At 37.7% G+C, this 25,339-nt stretch overlaps 1 protein-coding gene across 3 annotated transcripts in view; it reads right to left on the bottom strand.

The window, feature by feature from the left end:
* Positions 1-25,339, bottom strand: part of KHDRBS3 (KH RNA binding domain containing, signal transduction associated 3) — a 91,894-nt gene that overhangs the window by 34,796 nt on the left and 31,759 nt on the right. For 2 of the 3 annotated variants that reach the window (XM_039549020.1, XM_039549021.1), the window contains exons 3-7: positions 19,399-19,515; positions 17,150-17,296; positions 10,858-10,997; positions 1,815-1,925; positions 239-431 (exon numbers count right to left, since the gene is read on the bottom strand). In XM_039549020.1, the coding sequence (XP_039404954.1) occupies positions 239-431; positions 1,815-1,925; positions 10,858-10,997; positions 17,150-17,296; positions 19,399-19,515 (708 nt within the window). The remainder of the gene's footprint in view (positions 1-238; positions 432-1,814; positions 1,926-10,857; positions 10,998-17,149; positions 17,297-19,398; positions 19,516-25,339) is intronic. The other variant, XM_039549022.1, reaches the window with a different exon arrangement.

Genomic DNA, 25,339 nt, shown 5'->3' with positions numbered 1-25,339 from the left:
CTTTGCCAAATGCACTGTAAATGTCTTTATGATGGTGCATACATATATGCTGAATTTTTTTTTAAATTAAGCAGTTCAAGTCTAAATGGGTAAAGAGAGATGACCACAATTTTTCATACTTGCTGGGTGTAGGACTTAATTAGGTGCTAATTACAGAGACTGTACAGAGTTCTGAAGGGATGTCACCTCTCCAGAATGACACACACTGCATGCACAGCACATCCACAGCTCCACTTACATATTCCCCATAGGTCTCCTGTGCCGGGGGCGGTGGCAGGGGCCGGTACCCTGCAGGGGGAGGAACTCCTCGTGCTCTGGGTGCCAGAAGTCCCCGGCTCCGACTGACTGGACCTCTGCTGGGAGGGACTCCCCTGGGAGCTGGTGCCCCTCTGGGCACTCCTGCTGGTGGTGGAGGCACTCCCCCACGGCCCCTGTGAACACACGGATCACTCACCATTAAACACTATACCCAGCGCCTCCCTTCCAACACCTCCCTCTCCCACATCATGACAGTTTTGCTTTGCTACAGTCAGAAAAAATCTAAAGGAGATTTAAAGTTTGTAATTTCTCTGTAAACTTAAATCTGATTACACGTATTATGCAAAAAAAGGCTGGAAGATAGATACAAACAAGACATGGGATTCAGTGATGAACCTTGCACTGACTTGAGTCATTCTCACATATGCAGACACACCCAAAACAATCTGCTGGAATCAGTCAACTTCACTAGAATGTGACTTTTAGTACGCGAAATCACAACCACAGAACAACAGCTTCATTTGAAGGTGTCAGGCTATATCGTACTCAAATCCTGCACCAAGAAATCAGTTGCCACTCCCTTCTGATCCTGTGAAAGCTTCTGAACACAACCCAAAAATCACACTGTGTGTGATATACTGATTGGGTCACAAGAAATACATTTTCTTCTGCTTCTGAAGAGATTTCCATCTGTTTCAGGAAACATCCAAACGTAATAAAACGTGCAGGGTGATTATAGGATATAACCTGACGTCCTGCATGTATTTAAGAAAACTAAATAACAGTATATTTGGTCTAAAAATTCTGAAAGTGTGATAAGCATTAACTTGCATTCCATTACTCTGGACACTTAACATATGGATGAAAAATATGAGACTTCAGTTGAACCAGTTTTCAAAAACCAATTGATCCATTTAGAGGTGGCTTTTCCTCCTGCCTCCCTGTAGTAAAGGGAGAGACTTAGAGGTACAATCTGTGAGAAATTTGCATCATTTACTCTTTTAAAGATGACATCTAAAACACTTCTAATAGACATCTCCTTTTTAAAGGACATCATTTCACCCCATAGACTATAGCTGAGTCTGAATGACTGCTGTAGGCAAATAGAATTGTTCCAAAGAAGGCAAACCCTTATCATACACTCTAACAGATACATAGAAGGAAACAAGGTACTAGCACTACCTTATCTTTCTACCTATCAAGCCATTATCTAATTAATTTCAAGAGTAGTAATGGAGTAGAAATACTCTGTCCTGATTTCAGTAGAAATTTCCAACTTGAACAGTATTATAAAGATCCAGATTTGGCCTTAAGATTTTCTATCCTATTTCATACAAGTCAGGTAACTTCACGTCAATAAACTAATCAGAAAACAAGACAATCAGTTTATCACAAATAAGTAGTATTTCAAAAACTGCATCACTGAACGAGGAATGCAAAAAATGTAAAGATACAACCAGGATAGATTTTATTAATTTTAATTACTGATGAAAACACAGTCACAAAGTATTTTAAACAAGCCTAGACAGTAAGTGATTTAAAACTGTGCTTATTACTTGGTTTTGGCTAATCTGTAGAATGCCTCCTCAGGACAGGGTACCAGCTGCTTATTTGACTTCATTGTAGTGGGGGCAGGGGTGAGCAGTGAAGTTCCCAGACACAGCCTGCTGAAGTAATATAAAGAAATAGCAAATGTGATACTTTCCAAGAGAAGCCAGAGAAAGGGAAATGAACCTAGTGGCACAGACGATAGTCAACACCAAGTCAAAAAAAAAAAAAAACATCAGTAAAAAGATTCAAGAATCACTAGGCATAATCATGACAGCATCCTTCAGGCAGGGTGCAAGTGAAAGCAGGAAATGGGACATTCTGAAAAACATGGAAAAACATTTAAGAGAAGAAAAAAGGTACAGCTTTTCAAGCTAGCATAGATTTATTCTTGAGAAGGAATTAGAACAGCAGATCCATGTGATGAGGTCTTTTCTGCATTTCAAAAAACAGTTTATAGGAATGGAATGGTGATGAGTGGGAAATAGTATTTCTCTTGTATTACAAGATCATTTATGATCTTAACTTTTCATAACTTTGTCCATTCCTCCTACAGGAACTCTTAATGTGAGATGTATGGTTCTCATGGTTACTGCACCAGGCTGGATGAGACTGGAAAGGCACCAAGATAGAAAACCCAGTGACAGGAGAGTTCAATCACCACCACACAGATTTGAGTTGTATCAGGTTATGATGCTAAGATGAAATTTTTAGAAACTGTAAATTGTTATTTCTTTAAGAAGTTACCAGGGAACTAAAGAAGCTTGATGGACATTTACACTGAACAGACTCAAAATACTGAGGGACAACTTGAACAAGAACCTTTGCACACCTTTGCAAAAACAACAGATCTGTTCAGGTATTGCTTAATTTGAAAAGGGCAGCTATACAAATTGTGTTTGAAAATGCTTAAAAGAGTAAAAGGTACATATACACATGATATGGGAAAACAGAAATTCTACAGGAAGGCAGACAAATACACAACAATCATCAAAAAAAGAAAAAGCTTGAGAAAGGGCACTAGGAGCTCAGTAAGGCTAGAACAGGTTTTAAAAGAGGTATCACTTGAAAGGCTGAACCCAACTCTAACCTCAAAGGAAAAATCCTAATAAAACAAAATACTCAGAAAAGCAGGTCCACAGTAACTGAAGCCCTTCAATCCTCCCAGAATCAGGAAACCTCCCAGAGTGAGCCTCAATCACCAGTGCAGACCAATTTGTATATATGAACGTATACATGTACATGCATATTAAGTTTTTTGCTACACAGTCAAGAAAGACTGAGGAAGTTTCTCACAGTAGAGCTGTTCTTACAGTAATCCACTGGATACTGCTGCCAATGCTTTAGAGACAAATTACAGAACAGAAGGAACAAATAGAAGTACATGCACTATTTTTCTATGAACTGCAACAGAGGATCAGATGCCTACTCTAATCTGTAGCTGAATCCCAACCTGAACGTTTTAGAAAAGAAAATAGCTAAAAAAATCCAGCTTACAGGAGGGGACATGTGGGAGTTAATACATACACACATATAAATTTATATATCCTACCATTACACAAACCAACGGGTTCTGCACTATGACTGCCTATAGAACACCTAGAATTAAGATTGGTCCAGAGGTAAGGATGCTAAAAAAAAAAATTTTAGAAAACATAAGAGTACATACAAAACTTTGCTACTCAACTGTGTGTATTCACAGACTTGTTTCCTAATTCAACTTCTTTCCTAATTAAAAAAAACCCAAACATAAAGTAACTGGAAGTGCATCAGAAACTATGTCAAGATGACAAGCAGTCTAGAACCATTCACATACCAAGAACAATTAAGTAGATTAAGGCACTTCATACTACCAGTGACAACTGAGGCTTATCTGATGGATCCAACAGATGCATCAAAGGAATGGAGAAGGTTGAGGGGTGCCCTCAGCACAGTCCACACCTTCCTCAAGGAGAGCAGTGCAACAGGAGGTGCTGGGCTCCTCTCTGGTGACCAGCAACAGGACCAAAAAAAACTGAATTGAGGTGATTTTAAAATTTTGTTCTTTCACTTTCCTGGGCTTTCCATCTCCTAATCAACTGCTTTTGAGGGGTATCCCTCTGCTTCCAAGGCCTCTGAAGAATCTACACAGAGGGTGTGTTCTCTATATCTTCTCTTCTACAACTATCTCACTTATTAATTAAAAAACCTTTGTGCAACTGCTAATAATTACAATAATTCTTCTACATAATTCATCCAAATCAAGACATCTCAGCTCTGTGCTATTGCACTCAGAGATAGCTTATAATCAAATCAAACTTCTTATGGCTCTTGGACCACTTACACTGCTTGCTTCTTTGCCCAAGGACATCATTCTGCAGGCCCAATTTCAAGTGCCACTAACTCTCCCAGTCTTTGCTAACACTCTGCTGATTAGTTTTATTTTCTTTATAAAACCTTTATAACAAGTTACACATTATCAAAACTTGTCAGCCCATTGTCAGCTTTGACTACCAGCTTATATTCTGGAGTACAAGAAAGGTATTTTTTTATTTTCCCTCCTCTCTGCCATGGTGTCACTTCTGTCCCTGTGAGAAATCTTTTGAATGTTCTCAGTAAGAACCCCTTATGAATAAGAACACGTAAAAACTTCTTACGAAGTTGAGTCCATATATCCAGCCTGATGGTGCGCACAAAGTAAGCCCTGAACCTCCCACAGATCTGTCTCCAAACTTTCTGAGTACTTTGATTATGCAAATACTTTAAAACAGGGTTCAAGTGTCTTATGTTCAGGACAGGCGAAATAAAAAGGTCCTTGCTAGCAACCCCCTCAGAGGATGACACTACAGTACACAAGTGAGCGTCACACAGGACACTAGTGTTTGGTCTCCTTTTTGGTACATTTTTAAGAAAAACTCAAGTACCTATTAACTGTAATTTCTATCAAACACACACTCGTACTTAATTATTGGCAGTAAACATACTCAGCAAATCCCACCTCCTAGCCAGGTGCTGTTATCGTCACTTCCAGACAGGCTTTAGCAACAAAATGATCATCTATGAACTTGAGTCCATTGTGCCCTGCTCTCAAAGAAACACTTTATTGCCAGATAATTATTGCTTCAGAAAATCTGAAATATTTGTTTCATCTTTATAGTCACTTCGGGTTTGATTTTCCTAAATTTATTAATCTGGCAGTAGTAAACCCAGTGAAGGAAGTTAACCCTTCCCCATTAAACACAGAAGTAATTTAGATCATTAAATTCTGAATAATTTTACTCCCAAAGTTGGGTAATTAACTTGTAGGCTTTGCTTTAAAAAGGCTTTTAAATCTGGGTACCATGGACTAGACTAAGTAAAGAAAATTTAGTATCTTTTGTTTCACTACAAAATGGGAGGAATAATCTCATTTAACTCACATATCACATCATCTCTTGAAAATACTGTCATGAAAGCTGTTTTTCCTGGAATCTAAGTCTCCTCCCATGATGTGATCTCATTACTTATACTTGCAATTCAGTATATGAGGAAAAAGAAAATACAACATGAAGCACAATTTCTATAAAACTATAAACACACTAGAGAAGGGGGGAAAAAGTGTCTAACAAAAGTGTCAGAAGGTGCTAAGGTGATTTGTAAACACTGTGGAGTAGACAGAAGATGGTTAATGTCTAAAAATGTACAGTCTACCTTACTGTGTCCAGTTGCAGTATTACTAAAGTACTGAATTTTGTGATTAACATCTCATTATTTGAATCAAGGCTTTAATATGTGTAAAAACATTCTCAAGAAAATCTAATACCACTTAGAGCTACACTACACAATGTTAGACTCAAAACATTCATGAATGTTCAGAAGGAATTCATAGGTACTAATGTAATAATTGATTCCCACTAAAATAGTATTTTACGAGCTCATACAACTTAGATACTTCCTCTTTGGCCTTTGTTAGCAATAATATTCGACCTTTCTACTTTACAGTAGTCCCTTAGTGTTTCTAGGATTTATTTCCAGCAAACTAAGTTACTGCCCTTGACCACAGTAGCAGGCACAGCATCTCACTAACACTCATCTCCAGCTGCCCTCGGCAATAGCCACTTCCATAATTTCATTTAGAACTTTCTCTGCTCTAGAATCACACTGATTTTTATTTCAAGTTTCACCCATCACTGGATGTCTGAGTCAGTAAAATTATTCTGATCATGAAATCACAACTAGAGTCAGTTCACAGCTTTCCTTCACTTTTAGTAACACAAAAATTAAAACAGTTTATGGTATGGAGATCTTTTTCCTTATCTCCCCCCAAAAACATTAAATGGAAGAATAGTTTTAAAATAAAAATACTTGTAAAATTTAGGACCGGTTCTCAAACACTATATGATTCAATGAGGAAACACCTGGAATTCTTTAATTTTAGCATTCACAGTTCTATATATCTGCAGGGATTTACAATGTTCAATATACAGATCAAACAAATTTGTTTACCAGATGTTGATATATTTTCTTCATTTGAGCACAGCCAGCTACACTCAATGTTCCTCAAACAGTAAATATTTTTGTTTTATATTAGACATCTGAAAAATAACAGACCTGTTATTTTGGTGGTGACATTTTAAAATACTAAAACACTCATATCTGGATACAACTCAGAACTGAGATTTCTGCCTTTTCATCCTTTTTGAAAAAACAGAAAGTCACCATTGAGTTAACACTCTTACACAAGCTTTGGTTTGTATTTCCATTTTAGAACAGTAATATATATGTTCATGTTTCAATTTTGTGAAAAATGGGAGATCACAAAACTAAAACAAAACACAATGAACATTAATTATACCTGCCTTTGGCCTGGATCCTGAACTGGCTTTGTCAAATATTTCTTTTGTGCTATAGAATCTTCTGCACTTCACTACCTACATGTTTTCAACAGAAAGTTATTTTTCAAAAAAAAAAATCTAGTTGATTCCAGATATATGGTAGGAAAACAGCTGGAAGTTGTGAACACACTGCAGCAGTGATCCACATCAGCTCATTTTACTTCTAACATATAAGAGAACAAGTTCTAACTCACAACTTCTGTAGCAGTTTTACCTTTCCCCAGAGTGACAATCATTCAACCATTAGGATCTCAACCATGCGTAGACTGAAATACAAATAATAAATGTGAAAAGTAAAAAAAAAACCTCCACATCCTCTTGAAAGCATAAACCAGAAATCTGCCATTTCTTTAATGAGACTATTGATGGATATTGGCTTTATGACAAATTACGTTTTTTCTTCCCTCACCTTAATGAAACCAAATACCTGTTTTCAAATACAATCTCTCAATCTGGGGTGTGAACTTAGCCAGCCCTCCCTTACTGTGGCCTTTCAATACCTAAGTGGAGGTGCTTATAAGAAAAGGACAGTAATTTTATCAGGGCCTGTACTGATAGGATAAGGGACAACAGCTTTCAATTGAAGAGGGCAGGTTGAGATCGGATGTAAGGAAGAAATCTATGAGGAGGGTGCTCAGACAACACTGGAACAGGTTGCCCAAAGAAGTTGCAGATGCCGCATCCCTGGAAGTGTTCAAGGCCAGGCTGGGACTTTGAACAACCTGGTCTAGTGGAAGGTGTCCTGCCCATGGCAGGGGGTGAAATAAGATGGTCTTTAAAGGTCCCCATGTAAAGCATTCTGTGATTCTAGCACTGATTTTCTGCTATAACCATAACCACATGAAGTGGTTCCACCTATGCCACCACAAGGTATCAAGGAACTTTGAGCCATGTTCTTAGACTTACTATCATCATCCTCTAGAATTTCACTTTTCTAAAATATCTTAGTTGGAGTCACAATTGAGCGATCTTTGAATCTTATTTTTATTCTTAAAATAGTGTGAGGTTTTAGAGAGGAAATGCTGCTTTAGTTGCAAAACCTCCTTAGAGGTGTACATTAACATGTACAGAGTCATAGACAGGTTTGGGTTGGAAGGGACCTTAAAGAACATCTAATTCCAACCCAGCTGCCATGGGCAGGGACACCTTCCACTAGAATGTTAACATACGTATATTTTAAGTTTTTAGTTAATCGGAAGCCAAAATTCACATTTTGGTTGGTATAATTTATGATGCACTGATTCAGGATGGGAATACAAACGCACTGAAGAAACACTGATTCCTAAAGAGTTAGATATTCTAGCTTCTCACCATAACAGCATCACATTAAACACCATGGATCCTCTAAGCTTGCTAGCACAATAAATTAGAAAGCAACTGGTATGATCATTTTATATAGTTGTTTTCAAAAAAGAATTTAAGAACATCATAATAAAAACAAAGGAATGAAAGGCAGACTTCCACTATTTTCCCTTCTTGTTGTACAGAAGAGGGGTTATGACAAAATAGTTTAAGTGCTCAGCATGAACACTACAGAAAGTAGAAGTGCTGTGATTACCTCTGAAGGTTGTCTTTAACAGTATTAGGGACAAAAACTGGGAGCAAAGTGGGGGAGAAAGAAGCAGCTATAGGAAGCAGCTATATCCTCCAAGATCAATGATGAGAAAAGAACATTCCTGAAGGCAAAGCTTACAATGCACACACAACTCTTCCAGAACAAATTCCATCCAGTCAACCACAAAACCTTACTTCGCTCTAGAGTAACAAAAATTTACTTAAGAAAAGCTGGAACAATCCAGAAAAAGAGTAAAAAGTTACCAAACCACAACTATTAGGAAATTACTTATCACATACAGGAATGCCTGTACATAAGCTAGGACTTTTTTATGCAAACCCAAATGTATTGGTTTCTACAAAATAAAATTTTGTTATAGAGCTAAAAGTAGATTTGATAAGATGTATTATATCCAGTTCCCACATATCTCATAAGGAGCAAAAAAGGCATAAATTAGTACTTTTTTTTTTAACTGAAACTATTCAGGAGTAATAAAGGTTTCAAAAGTGGGAACTTAAACACACCCAAAAGGATGTTTCATGTATCAAGGCTGGAATCATAAAACCATTCTGCAGATTACAAAGGAAGGTTAGGATCAAGGTTTTAGACTTCGTTTTACAAGTCTTTTGAGGCTTTGCTTCAACTTCTTCTGGGTATCTCAGGGATGCTACCTATTGAAACTGTTTTATCCAACACTGAGACAAAGCCTTTAAAGCTTTGCTTCAACAAAAGTATTATTCATGGAAATCCATTTCTGCTAAAAAAGAAACAGAGCATTATAACTGAGTTTGAGATCTTCAGCTCAATGGCTGTAGAATCTCAGCAGCAATAGAATTGAATTTCACTTAAGGAATATGCTAACAGAGCACTTCAATTTGAGACAACAAAGTCTTGGAGTTTAAGACAAGCCTTAAAGTAAGGACAAGTCAAACAGACCCCCTTTCACTTTCCTTAGAATATATGTGAAAAATGGCGATGACAAAACCACAACCTTTTACTGTCACCTCCAAATCAAACACTAATAACATTTAAATTTACCCTGAAGACACTTCAATAGTTGTAGAAGGATTATACAGGATTCTGTGAGCTGTCTAACAGTGTATCTCTTGCATAAAATCCAGATTTGAAAAAATAATTTACCTATATCCAGAGGATAGAACTAGTGATGTTAGAAAGCAGTACTATAAAAAACTATTTACGTATGCACATACTAGGTACTAACAGTGTAAATTAGTTATCAAACTTTGATGATAGGATCTGACCAAACAACAGCTTCTGTATCCCAGAAATATTAGCTAAAGGACATGGAAAATGAAATAAAGTGGAAATAGTACTGCAAACGTATCGGTACTGAGCATCTGTAGCAGAATAATTACAGGCATCTGTGGCAAAGTTACAAACAACTGTTTAAAAACCGAAATAAAATTTGCAAAAAAAAAAAATCTCCAAAATCAAATGAGGTCTCCAATTTGAAAGAATTCTTGTATGGCTGATTACAGTGCCAAGGGGTGAACCTTGGTATATAATAACCACTACTCAGAACATTTAAATCAAGAAAAGCAGAATATATATTTTTTACACAATATTACAAAATACAAGAACAACAATGTGATCATTGAGAATTTTTTTTTCCTCACAGGGCACAACCCACATAATTTCTTTAAATTAAGATTCACTCTGTATTGCATTTGCAATCATTATCAGGATACATGTAACTAAGAAGATCTATATAAATTGAGTATTTCCTTAGTGCTGCTTCTTCAAACATGCTTTATCATCTGAGGTAAAATGCTTCAGAGTCTTATTCTGAAATTATTTTACAAGTTAAAATACAAGTTTCAAGTTGCATTAAAAAGAACTGTGGATAAAACAGAAGAAAACAGTTTACCACAGTAAACAGTCACACTTAGGTGCTGCAGCCACAATCTCTGTACTCTAACATAAACAGTTATGAACTTTATTTAGGTTTTGTTTTCACACTTCAGAACTTGAAGGAGTTGAAACTGTCATCTCAGTACTGCAAGGAAGACAGGGGATGCTAGAGTAAAAATCAAACATCTTCTGTGACAAAGAAAAACAGCAAAAGCAGTAGACTTTGCCTACTCCCAAATCAAACAAAAGCCACTTTTCACAATGCAAGTGCCACTCAGACAAGAAAATCCAAATTCTACTTCCAGAGCACTTCTGTATCATTTAGTCATGACTACGAAAACTTAGTAGTACCATAAAAAAAGAAAAACATACTGTGTAAATTGGAGATACTGCCTGAAATTCACATCAATCGAGGAAAGACAGATTTACCAGTTTTGCAAAGCTGTGAACTCCACAGGGCCCAAACACAGACTGCACCTAAGGAGCAACTCACAGCTAGAAATCAAGTTGCTCACAGTAGGACTGAACATCTCCTATGGTGTGCATTGCTTCTTTACAAAGGCAGCATTCAAGTTCCACAAGACAAAATTCAGCACCACTGTTAATTCAGTCCAAATGAACTAAACTTTCATCAATAAATGAAAGTTGTTTCCCCGATCTTTTGCTCTTCTTTTGGGAATCCTTCATGTATTTTACTGCTGTACTCTGGAGGGAAATTGTGTTTGAAGGGAGAAGCTTGAAATATGTACATTCAAATGAAATTCCATGTACCTGGACAAAGCAGGAACAGGTACTCCTCTTGCTCGAATCGATGCTTTTCCACGGACAACTGGAACCTCTGCAGTTTCTGAGCCACCATTTAAATATGTTAATTCTTGAAGCTGTGCCTGTCTGATTTCATCGTTGTAGTCCTGAAACAGCAGGGAGGCATAAGAGAGAAATCAAACTGTTTATCCACTGCTCTCAGCAAACACTGCTCCTGAAAGTTTCCTCTTAAAAAGTTGAACATTCCACTGAAAAAGTTTAACATGCATAATAATATTCAGTCCAAAAATTATTTTAAAATTCTATCTAATAACTGCCATTTTTACTCAGGCATGTTTTTCTTTCCCTTTGCATATTATTTCTATGTAGCTTTAGCCATAGAATATTGCCAGTGCTAAAATGCTGCAGAGATAGGAGGAAACCAGAAAAAAAAAAAAATCAAGGTCCCATATTCTGAACTGAGATCCAGTTTTTAGTTCCAGCTGTAGAATGATTGTGTGTTAAAAACAGGACAAAGAGGAGAGAGAGAGAGAGAGAGAGAGTTGCAAACGAGTAGAGAATAAATAGACTGTTGAGAGCAAGACATGAAAATGAAGGAATAGATTAGGAATCCTCACTTTTAAAATCAGAAATTATAGAATAAACACAGGAATTCTTTCAATACTCACATACACTGTTACCTAATAAGAAGAGCTCAAAAATTTAAATTTGATAATATGCAATGGTAAAAATGCCAAGGACATATGGCTTAGTTCTGTCTGCACAAATCCTCTACTCTCAAGGTCTAGCAAAAAGAAAGCTCAGGTTTCTGTACATGGAATTAATATGGTACTTCTCAAGCACCATTTTCAGGGACCTTGAGTCAACCTCCAAAACAAGCAGAGTACACGGGAATAAAACAGAGCCAGCACTGAACTCTTGAGGTATTTTTCTATCATTTCTCCTCCACTTAAAGTGAGCTGAGCAGAAGGCAGCCATAAAGGTGAATTAAAGATAACTATTTTACCCAAGGTGCATAAGCACAAACTGAGTATCAAAATATTAATAGGTCCTCCCATAGGAACAAAGGCATACTTCTGATACAACAGCTGCAAATCCTCCCATTTCAAGAAGGAAGGTTTGTTCTATCAACCATTTTACAATTCAATGACAAAACAAAGAATCTGCATCTCACTGCAAATCTGAATTTATTACATTTATTCACTAGACAGGGACCAAAAGATTATCAGGCAGTCTTACAGACTTTGAAACATAACCTTGCATTGAAAGGAGATTAAAACTTCCAAGAATTCAAATATCTCAATTATCCTTGAAACATTCTGCTTCTCCTAGACTTCTACAAATGGAAATAAAAAAGTTTTCTTTTACATGCAATTGCTGAAGTTACTGGTGTTAAAAGAAGCATCATACCAGCATTTTGTCCAAACTGACTTAAATAGGTTCTGAAATTTAACTCCCAACTGCCCACCTGAGATCATCCTCTGTTTATCAGCAGAAACCAAACAGCAAATATGAAAAAGGTCTAGAAGACTGAAATAACTGTTTCAAATGGCATAAATGAAGCTTTTGAGAAACAGATTTCATTATTAAACAGCCAAGACCCAATACATAACCAATCCATCATAGGGAGTAGACTAGAAACAGGAAACTGAACACTATTCTGGCCAGCTATTAGACAGAAACCCACTTTATATTTATTTGTTGCTGGATCAGAACTGGCTACAAATGCAAAATTCTATGTACTGTGTAGAATAAAACTTCAATCTTTACACAAAATGCCAAGAAACTGTAACACCAACACACAATATCAAAGTTCTGACAGCCTGTATCAGATGCCCTTTATAATTTCTTCACAAAACATCATTTTCAGAACTGGGCCCCTGGAAAAATACCTTTGATCATTTTATACTCAATTCATTTAATTCCTTAGCAAAGATGTGCTTGGTTGCCACTGTGTATGTTGAGTCCCTTTCCTTTTCTCCTTGATGCTTTCTCACTTTCCTGCAGCACATTACCAGACACAGCAGCAGCCTTAGGTCACAGACAAGGGCTCCACTGTGCACAGCACAGAACAGAAAACACGGCCCTTATCACACATGCCAGAGGCAGCCGGAGGATACAGAGCGAAGGGGCAGAACAAGGCAGCCACGATAAGCTGCAGTGTTAAATCTATGAGACTCTGAAATGGATTCCTCAATTAAAAGTAGCAGATGGTCAGTGTATGAATACTCACTGCTGGAAACAGCACACTTCAAGTCAAATTAAGCAGACAATAATCTTTTCCTCACCTAGAGGATGGACACAGAAGCCCTTTAGACTGCATCCCTCCTCTGAACAGCTTAGGCAGTGGCAGCACTTGAATTTCAGTCAAATGCTGCTGCTGAATTTCAATTTAACAGATGTACTCTCATTTTATGAATAAATTCCCTGTCCTGACTAACTACAGTCTTATCCAAACATGGAGGGTCCATTTACATCAAGATCCATGCAAGAGATTTTCACCCCACAAGTCCCCATACTTAAATGATCTAACTAAACATTCTTTTAAATTTTATCTATGATTTTCATCCAGCCAGAACAACACATTAGCAGCATCTCTTCTTGGGATCACTCTGACTTAAGACCTTATTTCAATTTATCACTCAAACTATTACCAAAGCTATTTATTTATATAATGTTAGGACGGATCCCTACAAAACCCTTTGCAGCTTTGCAAAGCACTCAAGTAGATCTTTATCCTGGCAGTGAGCAATCCATTATTTTCATGTTTCCAGCCACTTTTTTACACCTTACAGCTATTTCCCAGCTTACTTAAGGAAAAGTCTGAGAGTTTCCAAAGGCCACCAAGCTCTTCCAAATGCCATTAAATGCTATTTCATCACCACATCTTACAAACCAAACATACAGAAGGTAAGACAGGCTACAGGAAAAGGTTGTGAATTCTGCTCACATCGTCATATAACTGCTATAGATTGTTCTCTTGAAGACATTTCTATACTTTGCTTTAAAGACAAGGAAAACAAGAAACTCTGGTAAGCAATGGCAAAGGGTAATTAGTGCTGTATCTGTCAGAAGACAAATGACTGCCACTACTCAAAAATTAAGCAAAACAGACTAAGTTCTAATGGCTAAAACTGCCATAACCATAGAATCACAGAGTGGTTTGGGATAGAAAGGACCTTAAAGACCATCTTGTTCCAACTCTTCAGCCATGGGCAGGGACACCTTCCATTAGACCAGGTAGCTCAGGGTCCCATCCAGCCTGGCCTTGAAACCACGGTATAATACAGCAACCAGGGGCAGGTGAGGTTCAAAGTACCTGGCTTTTTGACCTGACACAGGTAATTCTGAGATAATTATTATCAAGCACAACACCCACCAATCTAACACTCAGAGTGCTGACCAGAGAGTATGGCCAGAATAAAGGGGCTGGCTAATTTAAAGGAAGATAAGAAAATATACTTAAAAGTCAGAAGCCACAATTCTAACTGCAGAAGAAGGTAAGAGTCAAGGCAATGTAAGCACAGCCAAAAATACCCTCAAGACCAGTTTTTATGCTTTGGTTTGAGTTATGCCAATAGTTTAAATAAAATTACACCACTGCAGCTGCTTGAGGTTAAACATCCTTGCATTCAAGGATTCTTGCCCATGATTTGAAGATCCAATAAGAGAGGCTGAGGTATTTTTGCTACAGTCAACTACCACAAGGATATTTTGTATTCTGCATTCTAGCACCAAATGCGATCTTATGTTCAGCACTGATCTGAAAAATGAACAATAATCATATTCATAAATTGGGTTCAGCATCTAAAACTGTAGGAAGGCATAGTTACCTTACATTGTAAGGAGAATGCAAATTATGATCATAATCATATACTCATAGCAGGAAATCTTTCCTGAAATAAAACAGACCATTTCTTAAGAAAGCCACAACAGACCTTGGAGAAAATAAAAACCAAGTTGCATTTGCAGCAGTGAACCAAACACTAGTTGTAGAGCAGAAAAAGCTGCTCCTTATTCCTTCAGTGGCTGCTGCAAGGGGAGGGCAGGCAAAAGAGATTACGGCATTTAGAGCAATTCTGATAAGATTACATTTGAAAAGCCAAAGGGAAATTAAGACAGTGTTGGCTTGATCCCACAGTTCAAGAAAGATTATGTAGCAGCGGTTCAGCTCAGTATAATAAAGATGCAATGATCAAAAATCAAGATGGAAAAGTGTATAACCAGCAGTCAATGGAATTGCTCATTATCAGTCTGTAATTCTACTGGCTTAACACACTAATGACCAGGTTTTGACAAGCTTACTTCATTTATGGCAACATTAGGGAAATCAAGCTCAGTGAAGAAAAACAAGACCTCTGATGGAGGGTGCACAGGGATCAGACATCCTTCCTTCCAGGACATGCCAGAAGCATTTATCAAATTGAACATATTCCCATCTAAAAGAAGGCAGCTGTTTGCTGTCTAGAATACTCAAGAACTTAATTCTCCCTTATCTCTTCACACCATTAAATCATGAATCATGTAAGTACAGTAACCTTCAACATTATGACAGCCCAGAATTCCTACAAATATTCTGTTGAGTATCCCCTGTCTGATCAGTTAGGATGCCTGAACAGCAGTATGCTCATTCACCTCTTTTCATATACATCAAGAAAAAGCCATTTGGAACCTGCACGCAAATTTATAATGTGATGCTTGATCTTTGTAACACAAGAACATAACGCCCAGGACATCTCCTTGTTTTTTAACAGCCTTAAGATGCATCTACATTAGGGTTATTTCACATCAGGACATATTCCTAATAAACCTCCTGACAACTGTTGTTTATCATGTTTTGGTTCATGCCATGGTGCATTATTGGGGCACATGAACTCACTCCATTCAAACAAATCCAGGCCAGAAGAAATAGTCAAGGAGTACACAGCTCCAGTCACCTGGGGACTTAGATTCATAAAATATCCTGAGCTGGAGGGGACCCACAGGGATCATTAAGTCTGAATCCTCACCCTGTACAGGACATCCCGAGAGTGCTGTTCACTTCTTTAACTCTGTCAGGCTTGGTGCTGTGACCACTTCCCTGGAGAGCCTGCTCCCATGCCCAACCACTCTCTGGGTGATTTCATGGATGTGGATTAGGTTTGGTACCAACTATAATCCCCAAAATACATACAGGAGCACTGACAGGTCATCAGCAACAACTGCTGTACAAGAGACATCCCCAACTGGTCCCCAATACAGCCACGCTGGCTCCACTCAAACATTTACAAGCTGCTGTCATGCAGATACATGCCTCAGGAAAGTTTCCTTAACCAGGCCCCCACACTTCCCAGATCTGACACAAATAAAGACTAACACTTGGGTAGCATTTTTAGCAGTAAAAATAAACAGAAGTCAGTGCACCTTGGGGATGCTTTGCTTTCTATAATCATTCCTTTGATTACCAATAAAGATTGAAGAATGTTCACTCAAGAGCTAAAACAGTTGGGAACTTCACACACAACATCACCTCAAGTGCCCCAGCTTCCTAGGAGAGTTTAATATTGTAAAGCAGTAAGGTTGGTCCTTACATGATGAGCAAATAAAGCTGTCTCTCTATAGAAGACACTAGAAACCCATTGCCTAGATGTATCCCAAACCTGGAGTATAAACTTGTACTGGAAACCAGATCTCTTTTTATACATCCATATAATGGAAGCTCAAGTATACACCAGAAGACAAGTATAGCTCATGTATCACTAGTATTGTGATGAAAATAAAGATACAAGATAAACCTGTATTGATTCTCAGCACTCAACACTAAACCAGGATTGGAGGTGAGAGAAATAATACAACTTCAAATGTATTTATTCTTAAACAAAACTAATGTTCCACATATACCAAGAAAACAGACAAGCCACACATTTTGCAGATTTTTACAACTGTTTGTAGTTGTTGTGATACTTTGCACATGACTAGTTAAGCAAGAATAAGTTTAGCTTTTACTGTAGGTCAGATCATGAGATTTGTGTGGACAGTTACAGACTCACCCAATTACTGCCTGTATCAAAATGCAAAGTATTTGACAACATCATCATTTCTTTCACAAAGTAAATTAAGGAACATGACCTGACCAATACTGTGCGCTGTTCAGAATCACAGAACAGTTTGGGCTGGAAGGGACCTTGAACATCATCTGGTTCCAAACTCCCTACAATGGGCAAGGACACCTTCCACTAAACCAGCTTACTCAGTTTTAGAGATAACATTTCTCACTCAAGACTACCAGAATTCTCATTAAAAAAAAAAAAATACTAACAGGGATGAGGAACTTCTTGATTTCTTCCAACGCATGTCCCATTCTGGCATATGCTTCTGCAGGCGGAGCAAATACTTCAATTAAAACATGCAGGTCATCATTTAGGTGGAAATACTTTGCCTCTCCACTTTTTCTCAACTCTTCTTCCTAGGAGATAAGAAAAAGATTGGTTTTACACATTCTTGTTTTAAACATTGTAGTGCAAGTGTTGAAGTTTCTCCAGAGGAATCTGCAGACACTGTTTACTCGTGTTCAGATGTCTGCAACTAAGAAAGTAACATGAAATAAGAGCCAACAGCTTCTGCTCACACACAGAAACTGTAGCACAAGGGGGAATGCTTCCAAGAGTTTTCCCAGGTGCACCAGTTTCATGAAGAAGACACTCTTTCCTTGAAAGTAAAGTCTACAGAAACAGGTTTGATCTAGTATTCCACAAGAGCAAGATTTTTTTACCAATACCATTTCAATCTTGGTATTACTACACCGCTTTGATACTTATTTTCTGTTCTCACTGAAGTTTGTATCCAATGAGTGCATCCTTCACAGAACTGTGCTATTTGGACATAAAGCTAACAGCATTTGAGATGAGGGAAGAGAACATCAACCAAAAGAGTTCACTAGCTATTTCAGAAGCAAGCTTGTCTTTCATCCTCCTTCACCCAACCCACTTCAATGACTGCAAAGCTGAGTTCAGTGTAGTGAAGCAGAGCTCAGTTCTCAAAAACTGACATTCACATGCAAAATATTCACAGACCTAAAGGGCAGCACTTGCTTTTCTCAGGCTGCCCCCCACCCGTGTGTATCTGACAGGTCCAAGGGATGAAACCAGCACTAGAAATAATTTCATTGCTTTACCAGATAACATTTTATCAAATACTTAGCAGTTCTGCTGTCTAAAAAATTAAGCTCCCCTGCAGCTTCCTGTCCTTGGCAAGCAGCAGGCAAGCACTTCACCATTTAGATTACTAAAATTGTAAGTTGCAATGACAGCTGAAATCTCCTCCCCTGCACACCCCTTAATTATGGGTTGAGGTTTATATGTGACAATCCATTTCTGCTTCTCCTGAGTAACATTCTTATCTACATGATTTGTGATTAACTACGAGGATGTTTAAAAGAAAAACAAAAAAATAGTTTAGATCACTGTCAGAGCACCCACAGCAAGAATATTAAGAGGTCACTCAGCAGGATAAGACTGTCAGCGAGATCATTATTTTGCAATATAAATAAGAGATCTTAAAAATAAGAATTAACCTAATATAAACATCACAGCTCAAATATTTAGTTTTAATAGGAACTGTTTCTCAGTTAAATACTTTAAGCACAGTTACTCAAAATGTATGAGCCATCACTAGCACTGGAAGCTAGTTGAGTTCCCCATATACTTTGGCTTTTAGTATACACTGGCATAAAGCATTCCCCATCCCTTTTTCCTAAAGAGGAAAAATAATCACTGTGCAGCTAGTTTATGCAGAAAATAGAGTGCTAAGAATCTTGCTTTTTGTGTTTATCAATCAAGTTGGCTGGTAACAGCAACAAGCAATAGAAAAGTCACAATTTTCTGTGTAGTACCTGGTAAAAAAGCATTTCAATCAGCACCTTTAACAAAACATACAGAATTTCAATGCAGGTTTTTCTAAGATCATTCCCATAAACAAGCTTTTGAAGTCACTCTATGCTTTTTTTTGCAAAGTTCACTTTCATTATTGTATTTTATTTTACTTCTGTAACATGACTTGGCAATGCTTCCATTACTTTCTCCATTACTTGGAGGGCCAGGAGTTGGACTTCGATGATCCATGTAGGTGCCTTCTAACTTGGGATATTCTGTGATTCTAAGAAAACACTACACACTAAAACTCTTACAACAGCACACAAATGAAAATAAGCTCACTCACTGGCCCACATCTTCCAACCTTGGGCATACATGAAGCATTTCAGGCTTTTTTTTTCATTTCCCATGAAGACCAACACAAAAGCTACAGCTTGTTCTCATTCCAGTATCCCTCTTTGACAGCAATTTGGGTCCCATAAAATCCTCTCTGTCTTCCATTACTTGACATCTGTTGGCTTGGTTTGCCCAGTGCATGTGGATTCTTGGCTTGGTTAGCCAAGGAGATTCATTAACCTAAAACCAGTATTGGATCTCCCACGCTTTTTATTTGCCCCAATTTTTGTTACCAGGTTTACGCCCCTCCTCAGAAATTTAAAGTAAGTAACAAAACTCCACTGACATACTCAGGCCTTACCTTTGTCTTGTCCCTCATAGAGCCTTTTCCCAAAATAGACATTTTTGTCAGTGTTTCTTCCTGTAAACGCTTTAGGGAATTACCACGTGGACCCAAAAGTTTTCCCACAAAGTTGAACTGTAAGAAAACAAAAAAACTCCCATTAACCTCATTGGATTTTTAATCATAAACTAATGAGCACAGTGGGATATTTTGCTGGAACAACTTTTAGTCCTAGGTGCAAACAATGATTAGATCATAAATTAAAAAACATTAAGTACAACCAAAGAGTACAATTACTAGAATGTCAGTGGCTCCAGCAACACAGAAGCATCTGAACTCAAGGATAACTTGGTGTCCACTACAGGTTACCAGATCAAGAGGAGCCTGCTGACAAAGCCTTCTTGCTCCAGCTACAGGAAGCATTGTGCCCAAGGCTTTTGTCCTGCTGAGGGACTCCAACCACCCCAACATCTGCTGGAAAAGTGGCACGGTGAGCTGCAGGTAACCCTGGAGACTCCTGGAATGCATGTGGGATAACTTCCTGACCCAGGTAATAGACAGACCTGCCAGAGGGGAGCGTTACTCCCACCAACGCCAATGAGCTCGCTGGGGACATCAAGATTGAAGGCAGCGATCATGCACTGAATATGGATCAGGTAAGGAGTAAAGTTGGGCTGCTGAACTTTAGCAAAGCAGACTTCCAGCTCTTTGGGGAGCTAGTCAGTGGGATCCCCTGAGAGACTGCCCTCAGGGATAGGCAAGTGGAACAGAGCTGGCAGATCATTAAGGAAGTCTTCCATTGAACACAAGAGCAAGCGATTTCCAGGAGCAAGAGTTCAGGCAAGAGACCAGCATGGCTGAGTAGGGACCAGCGGGTCAAACTAAAGGGCAAGAAACAAATGCATAGACAGAGGAAGACAGGTGACCTGGGAAAGAGTATAGAGATCAAGTCTGGTTGTGTAGAGCTGGGGTGAGGAAGGCCCAAATGAAGCTGAAACTGGCAAAGGACACAAAGAGTAACAGAAAGGGCTTCTCCAGGTATCCCAAACAGAAAAGGAAGATTAAAGGTGTTATCCCCCACTCCCACCAATAAACCATGATGGAAAACTGGTCACAGCAGATAAGAAGGTTGAGGTACTCAACAACTGAAGTGACACAATCATGTTAAAAAGATAGTTTTAGGTAGAAATAAAATATAGTGATGCTGAACAACAAATGGGCTTAAGCTTTGTGGCCTCAAATTTATGAAACAGTTTGTAAGTTCTTTGCTTGTCCCTCTACTACTGAGTCACTGAAGAGCCAAGATGGGCAGCACTGATCTCCCTGTTCATCTGAAGTAATTTGAAAGGACTTGGCAATGGGGCAGTGGCAGTCCCAAATCTCTTGTTGCTACACTGGAAGTGCTGATGGAAGAAAGGTGCAGCTGCACTCACCCTACTGTGCAGAAAGTCTACAGCTCCAGCTTATTTCTTTCAGCTTTAGACAAAAAGGAAAGCAAGTATTAAAAGTCAACTAAATATGAAAATGTAAGTTTATTCCCCTTACTAGCTGCAAGTTCAATTCCCAATGTAGACCTGACATAATGCTATTGAGAAAATAGCTTATGCATGGCTACAGTCCACACAACCTATTTAATTTAAGGCCTTGAATGAACCAGTCTTTTCTGAAATTATCAGGCCACATCAAGAAATTCTCAGGCAATTTCTTTAATTTTTTTTTTATTAGAGAGGTCCATTTGTTTTCATATAGGTCCTACGATACAATTAAGGAAAATATTAATCACAAAGATTGAACAGATAAAGGTAGAAATCTCCCTTGCTGAGAATATTCAGGACCCAGGGCCACTGATGGGGTCCTGTGCAATTTAATTTATAATCATTATTTCAACAGAAGGTTGAACATCTGAAGGCACAGATGTTCTCTAGAGATTCCTTTTAACTCAGACTTCTGATTTTACTGTTTCTGAAGGTATAACTAAAAAAAGCAAACAAATTGATACAATTTGTAACAAATTTGAACTTCCAGAAGTCAATTACTCCTTTTCAAGAGTTTCCTTAAAGGAAGTTCATAGTTAAGCTCAAAGTAAAGCTTTCATGTAGAGAACCACCTCAGTTTCTCAAGCATTACTTAAGATTACTTACATCTGTTTATAATAGCCTTTTATGCTACTAGAAATAAAAACAAGCACTAACTCTTTACTGCAGATGTATTCTTTTAGTTAAAACCAAACAGTTTAATGTTGTGTAAACCTAAAACTTGTCAAACAAAACTTCAATACCTCCAAAAGTTGTCATCTTTTCAAAACCATGAAATCTCTAGTGCCAAAGCCAGACATCGCACCAGCTTACACAAGGACTGCACAGATGACATGTTCTAGACACATTTAATGAACATGAAAATGCATTGTCTGCATCCTGATATCCACTGAACTATTCTTTTCTGTGCACTGAGGCTCCAAATATTCGATTTGACAAGTCTGAAGCATAAGAAATTTGTGTTACAAGTCTGAAATTCTGCTGATTTGAAAGCACAGTACTTCTAGGTGTAGCTTAAAAGCACAAACAAAGGTTAGTAAAAAATGGCTTACAATGTAGTCACAAAGCATTTTTGCTCCCACATAACAAAGCTAAAAGGCTTTGGAACACTTCAGTTGATTATTCCATAAATAAGATCCATTTATGATATTGAAGGAATCCTTTCAGTAGAAAACAGATTATTTACTTTGAACAGGTACTGCATTTTTTTCAAACTATTGGTTTATCTTCCTTTTACATCAAATTGGAAACATCTGATCAAAGGTTTATTTTGAAATATTTCATAGATATAGAAACATTCAAAGTATCAGTCACTAAGTTACTATTATTACTTACATACTGCTTTCAATCAAATAGTAGGACTCAAACCTAAAGGTACAAAATCAGCACACAGTAAAACAAATTTTACTTATAAAACTAGCAAATCCTGTTTATCTGCTGGTGTAACAGAAGCAAGTAAGCCTGGCAGATCCAGGTTAGCCCTTACACAAAATTGCTCACAAGTTGCATAGGTGCTTCCCATGTTCCACATTTAGGGTTTATTTGCCCCAAGAGCACAAGAACAAAGAAAAAATTCAGGTCCATTACTGAACTCAAGCTTATAAACTATCTCTGAATTAGACATATTGGATAGTAACAAAAAGACATCCGAGCAGCTCTGCCCAAGTCAGACCAGTCACAATCACTAGTTTTGGCTCAGAATCAGACATGCCTGACTCCTCTCTTTACTTGCCCCTCTCAAGTACAGCACAATCACCTCCAAACTGGTGTAAATACCAAAAACAATCCTCACCTTCACCAGCTTCAGTTTAATACTGTATTAAAGCAGTCACACTGCTTTCCAGTGCAAGCTGGTGAACTTTTCCGTTCTACAGGACAAATGAACTCTAAAGAGCCAACCATAAATGTTACTCTACACTGGATCACTTTTGTCAAATCAGGAATTGTCTCTGCATTAAGACAGATTCTAATGTATTAGGTAAGTATCAGTAAACTATGGACAATGGCATATAAAAGAGATAAAGTCCCCAATTCAAATTTGCTTCTAGGCCAGCTCTGAAGAGTATACAAATACAGCATCTCAAGCAAAAAAAATTACAGCAAAACTTCAGGCATCTTTGCAAAAACAGTATCAAGATTCAGATTAACAGACCTGGGAGGAAACAATTTGATAAAATGGGAAAAATTAGCACCTCAGCTACATTTCTAACCAAATAATACTCTGCTATTGATAAATGGTATCCTCTGAACAAAATATCATCAGATAATACACCAGTTTGAGCAAAAGTATGCAAGATTTGAGGGGTGTTCTTATTCCTAAAATCTCTGATCATTGAAAGCACATCCTCCTGGACCTCTGGTTTACTTTGTGGGTAAAGATACTATGCAGTGCAACAGCCCTTCCTCAAATTCCTGGGATATGGGGTTTTCTCTTGACCATGGTGTCTATTAGCTGGCAAGTACTGGTTTACTGTACTGAAAGAGTGTATCTGTTCCCCTTTTACAGATTACCCTAAAGTGTGTAACAAAAATCTCCAATTTAAGATACATCTTAAATAGAAAACATCTTTCACAATAGAAGCAACAAAATAAAATTGATTATAAGGTTTTTGCTTGAAAATTGTTTCCTTTCTTAGATGTTCAAAAATCCTCATTTTAAGAAGCATTTTTTCAGTTATCATACAATGGAGATTATGGGCATCACTGCATAGCACCTATTTCTTCAGAATCACCGAATCAAAACATGACTTGAACAGTTATCTAGAGATTTGTTGTCTTACCAAATCACTGCTTGAAACTATTCCCTGAAAACATTTCCAGAGAAACACAGTTACGAAGAACATTTATAGAACAGGATATTCTCTTCAGAACCATTTGATCTACTATATGAATTATAACAAAAAAAAAAAAAAGAATTAATGCCAGTGATACCACATTTTTAAAATGTATATATTACAGAAAAGGGGATATAATAGAAAAAGTAATCCTTGTTTATCCCCAACCAAGGCAAGACTGCTAAGAATGGTTCATCCAGCTTAAAATACTTAGTGAAAGTATAAATTCTTGACCAAATGCTTTCCTGTAAAGCTTTAAGCACTCCATTGTTATTAAAGCCATAGAAATCTTTCTTGACATATTAGTTTTCTGCAATGGTTCCTCTGCGACAGGGTCACTAGAAAAAAAAAAAAAAGTTAATTTAAGATTCAGAGCACTTTCCCTTAGAATGACCTGAAAAAAGGAAAACTTCAAGGTTTTCCCAATCATCTCAGAAAGATAAAGTTTCTATAGAAAGGTAAGTGCTTTAAGCATCTGTGTTACACCACAAACTACTCTCCTTCATGTAACGTGGTAAGAGGTCTTTAAACATTTATTCACAGCAGAAAGCTTGGTCCATTTTACTATAAAGTTGCTCAAAAGTTATCCTTGGTATTACAATTGATGCTTGTTCCTCCACATCACTTCTGGTTACGCAACCACATTTTCTCATTTCTACTCTAAGAAATCCTTAGAGCTTAGTTATTATGAAAAATTGCTTTCTAACTAGTCATGTGATTAAAATACTAATCTCTCCATGACTTTATATAACAACTGCAGATATATTGTATATGAATACAACATTTTAAAACAGATATTGTCTCTTTAAAAGTTGAGCTAAAAGGCTTAAATGGATACCAGTTCCGCAAGTCAGTAACTTTTGAGAAAATATATTTAAAGTATCACTTCAGGGAACAACAGACCATTTCTGCCTGAAATCTGAGATTTACCCAGTATTTAAGTGTAGATCTATGAGCAATTTTTAAAATGGTAACCTGTCAAAACGGAAATAATTGTTCCCCACAGTTTTGCTCCATCTCATGGAAAACCATCACGGTTCCATTTACCATCCGTGGAAGCTATTTTTTTCACCTAATTCAGAACACCCAAGTTCAGCAAACTGTCAAAGCAAAATCAGATTTCTGAGACTAAACTACTTCACAATGCATATTCATTAGATGTATGAGAGGGGGATAACACCTTCCTGCCTCACAGTGCACAACAAAGCTCTAAAACACCTTTCACACGTGATGGCTCCTCATAGCAGAGTCAGGACAGATCCACAGAGTCCCTTCACCAACACAACCACATCAGGACCTTCCTTGTGTGGCCAGCTCATCTTTTCTGCCTTTAAGTCTGTGCAAGTTTGAAGATTATTTTCAAGCATGAAACACAAGAGAAATACAGGTTTAAGGGTGTCTTGGGGTGACACATTTGTCACATGTGTCAAACCGAGACAAAGGGTCACATTTTCACACACAACCCAGAGTCAGTTGAGGTATTCAGCTGATCAAACAGCAAGTCGCCCTAATCTCAGTGTCCTAAGCTGACAAGATCTCATTCTACTACCTGCAGTTTAGACATCCAGCATCCACATGGACTCCCAACTA

Source organism: Corvus cornix, chromosome 2, assembly GCF_000738735.6.
Source record: "Corvus cornix cornix isolate S_Up_H32 chromosome 2, ASM73873v5, whole genome shotgun sequence".
Lineage (NCBI taxonomy): Eukaryota > Metazoa > Chordata > Aves > Passeriformes > Corvidae > Corvus > Corvus cornix.
This window is presented reverse-complemented; position numbering and strand designations above follow the sequence as displayed.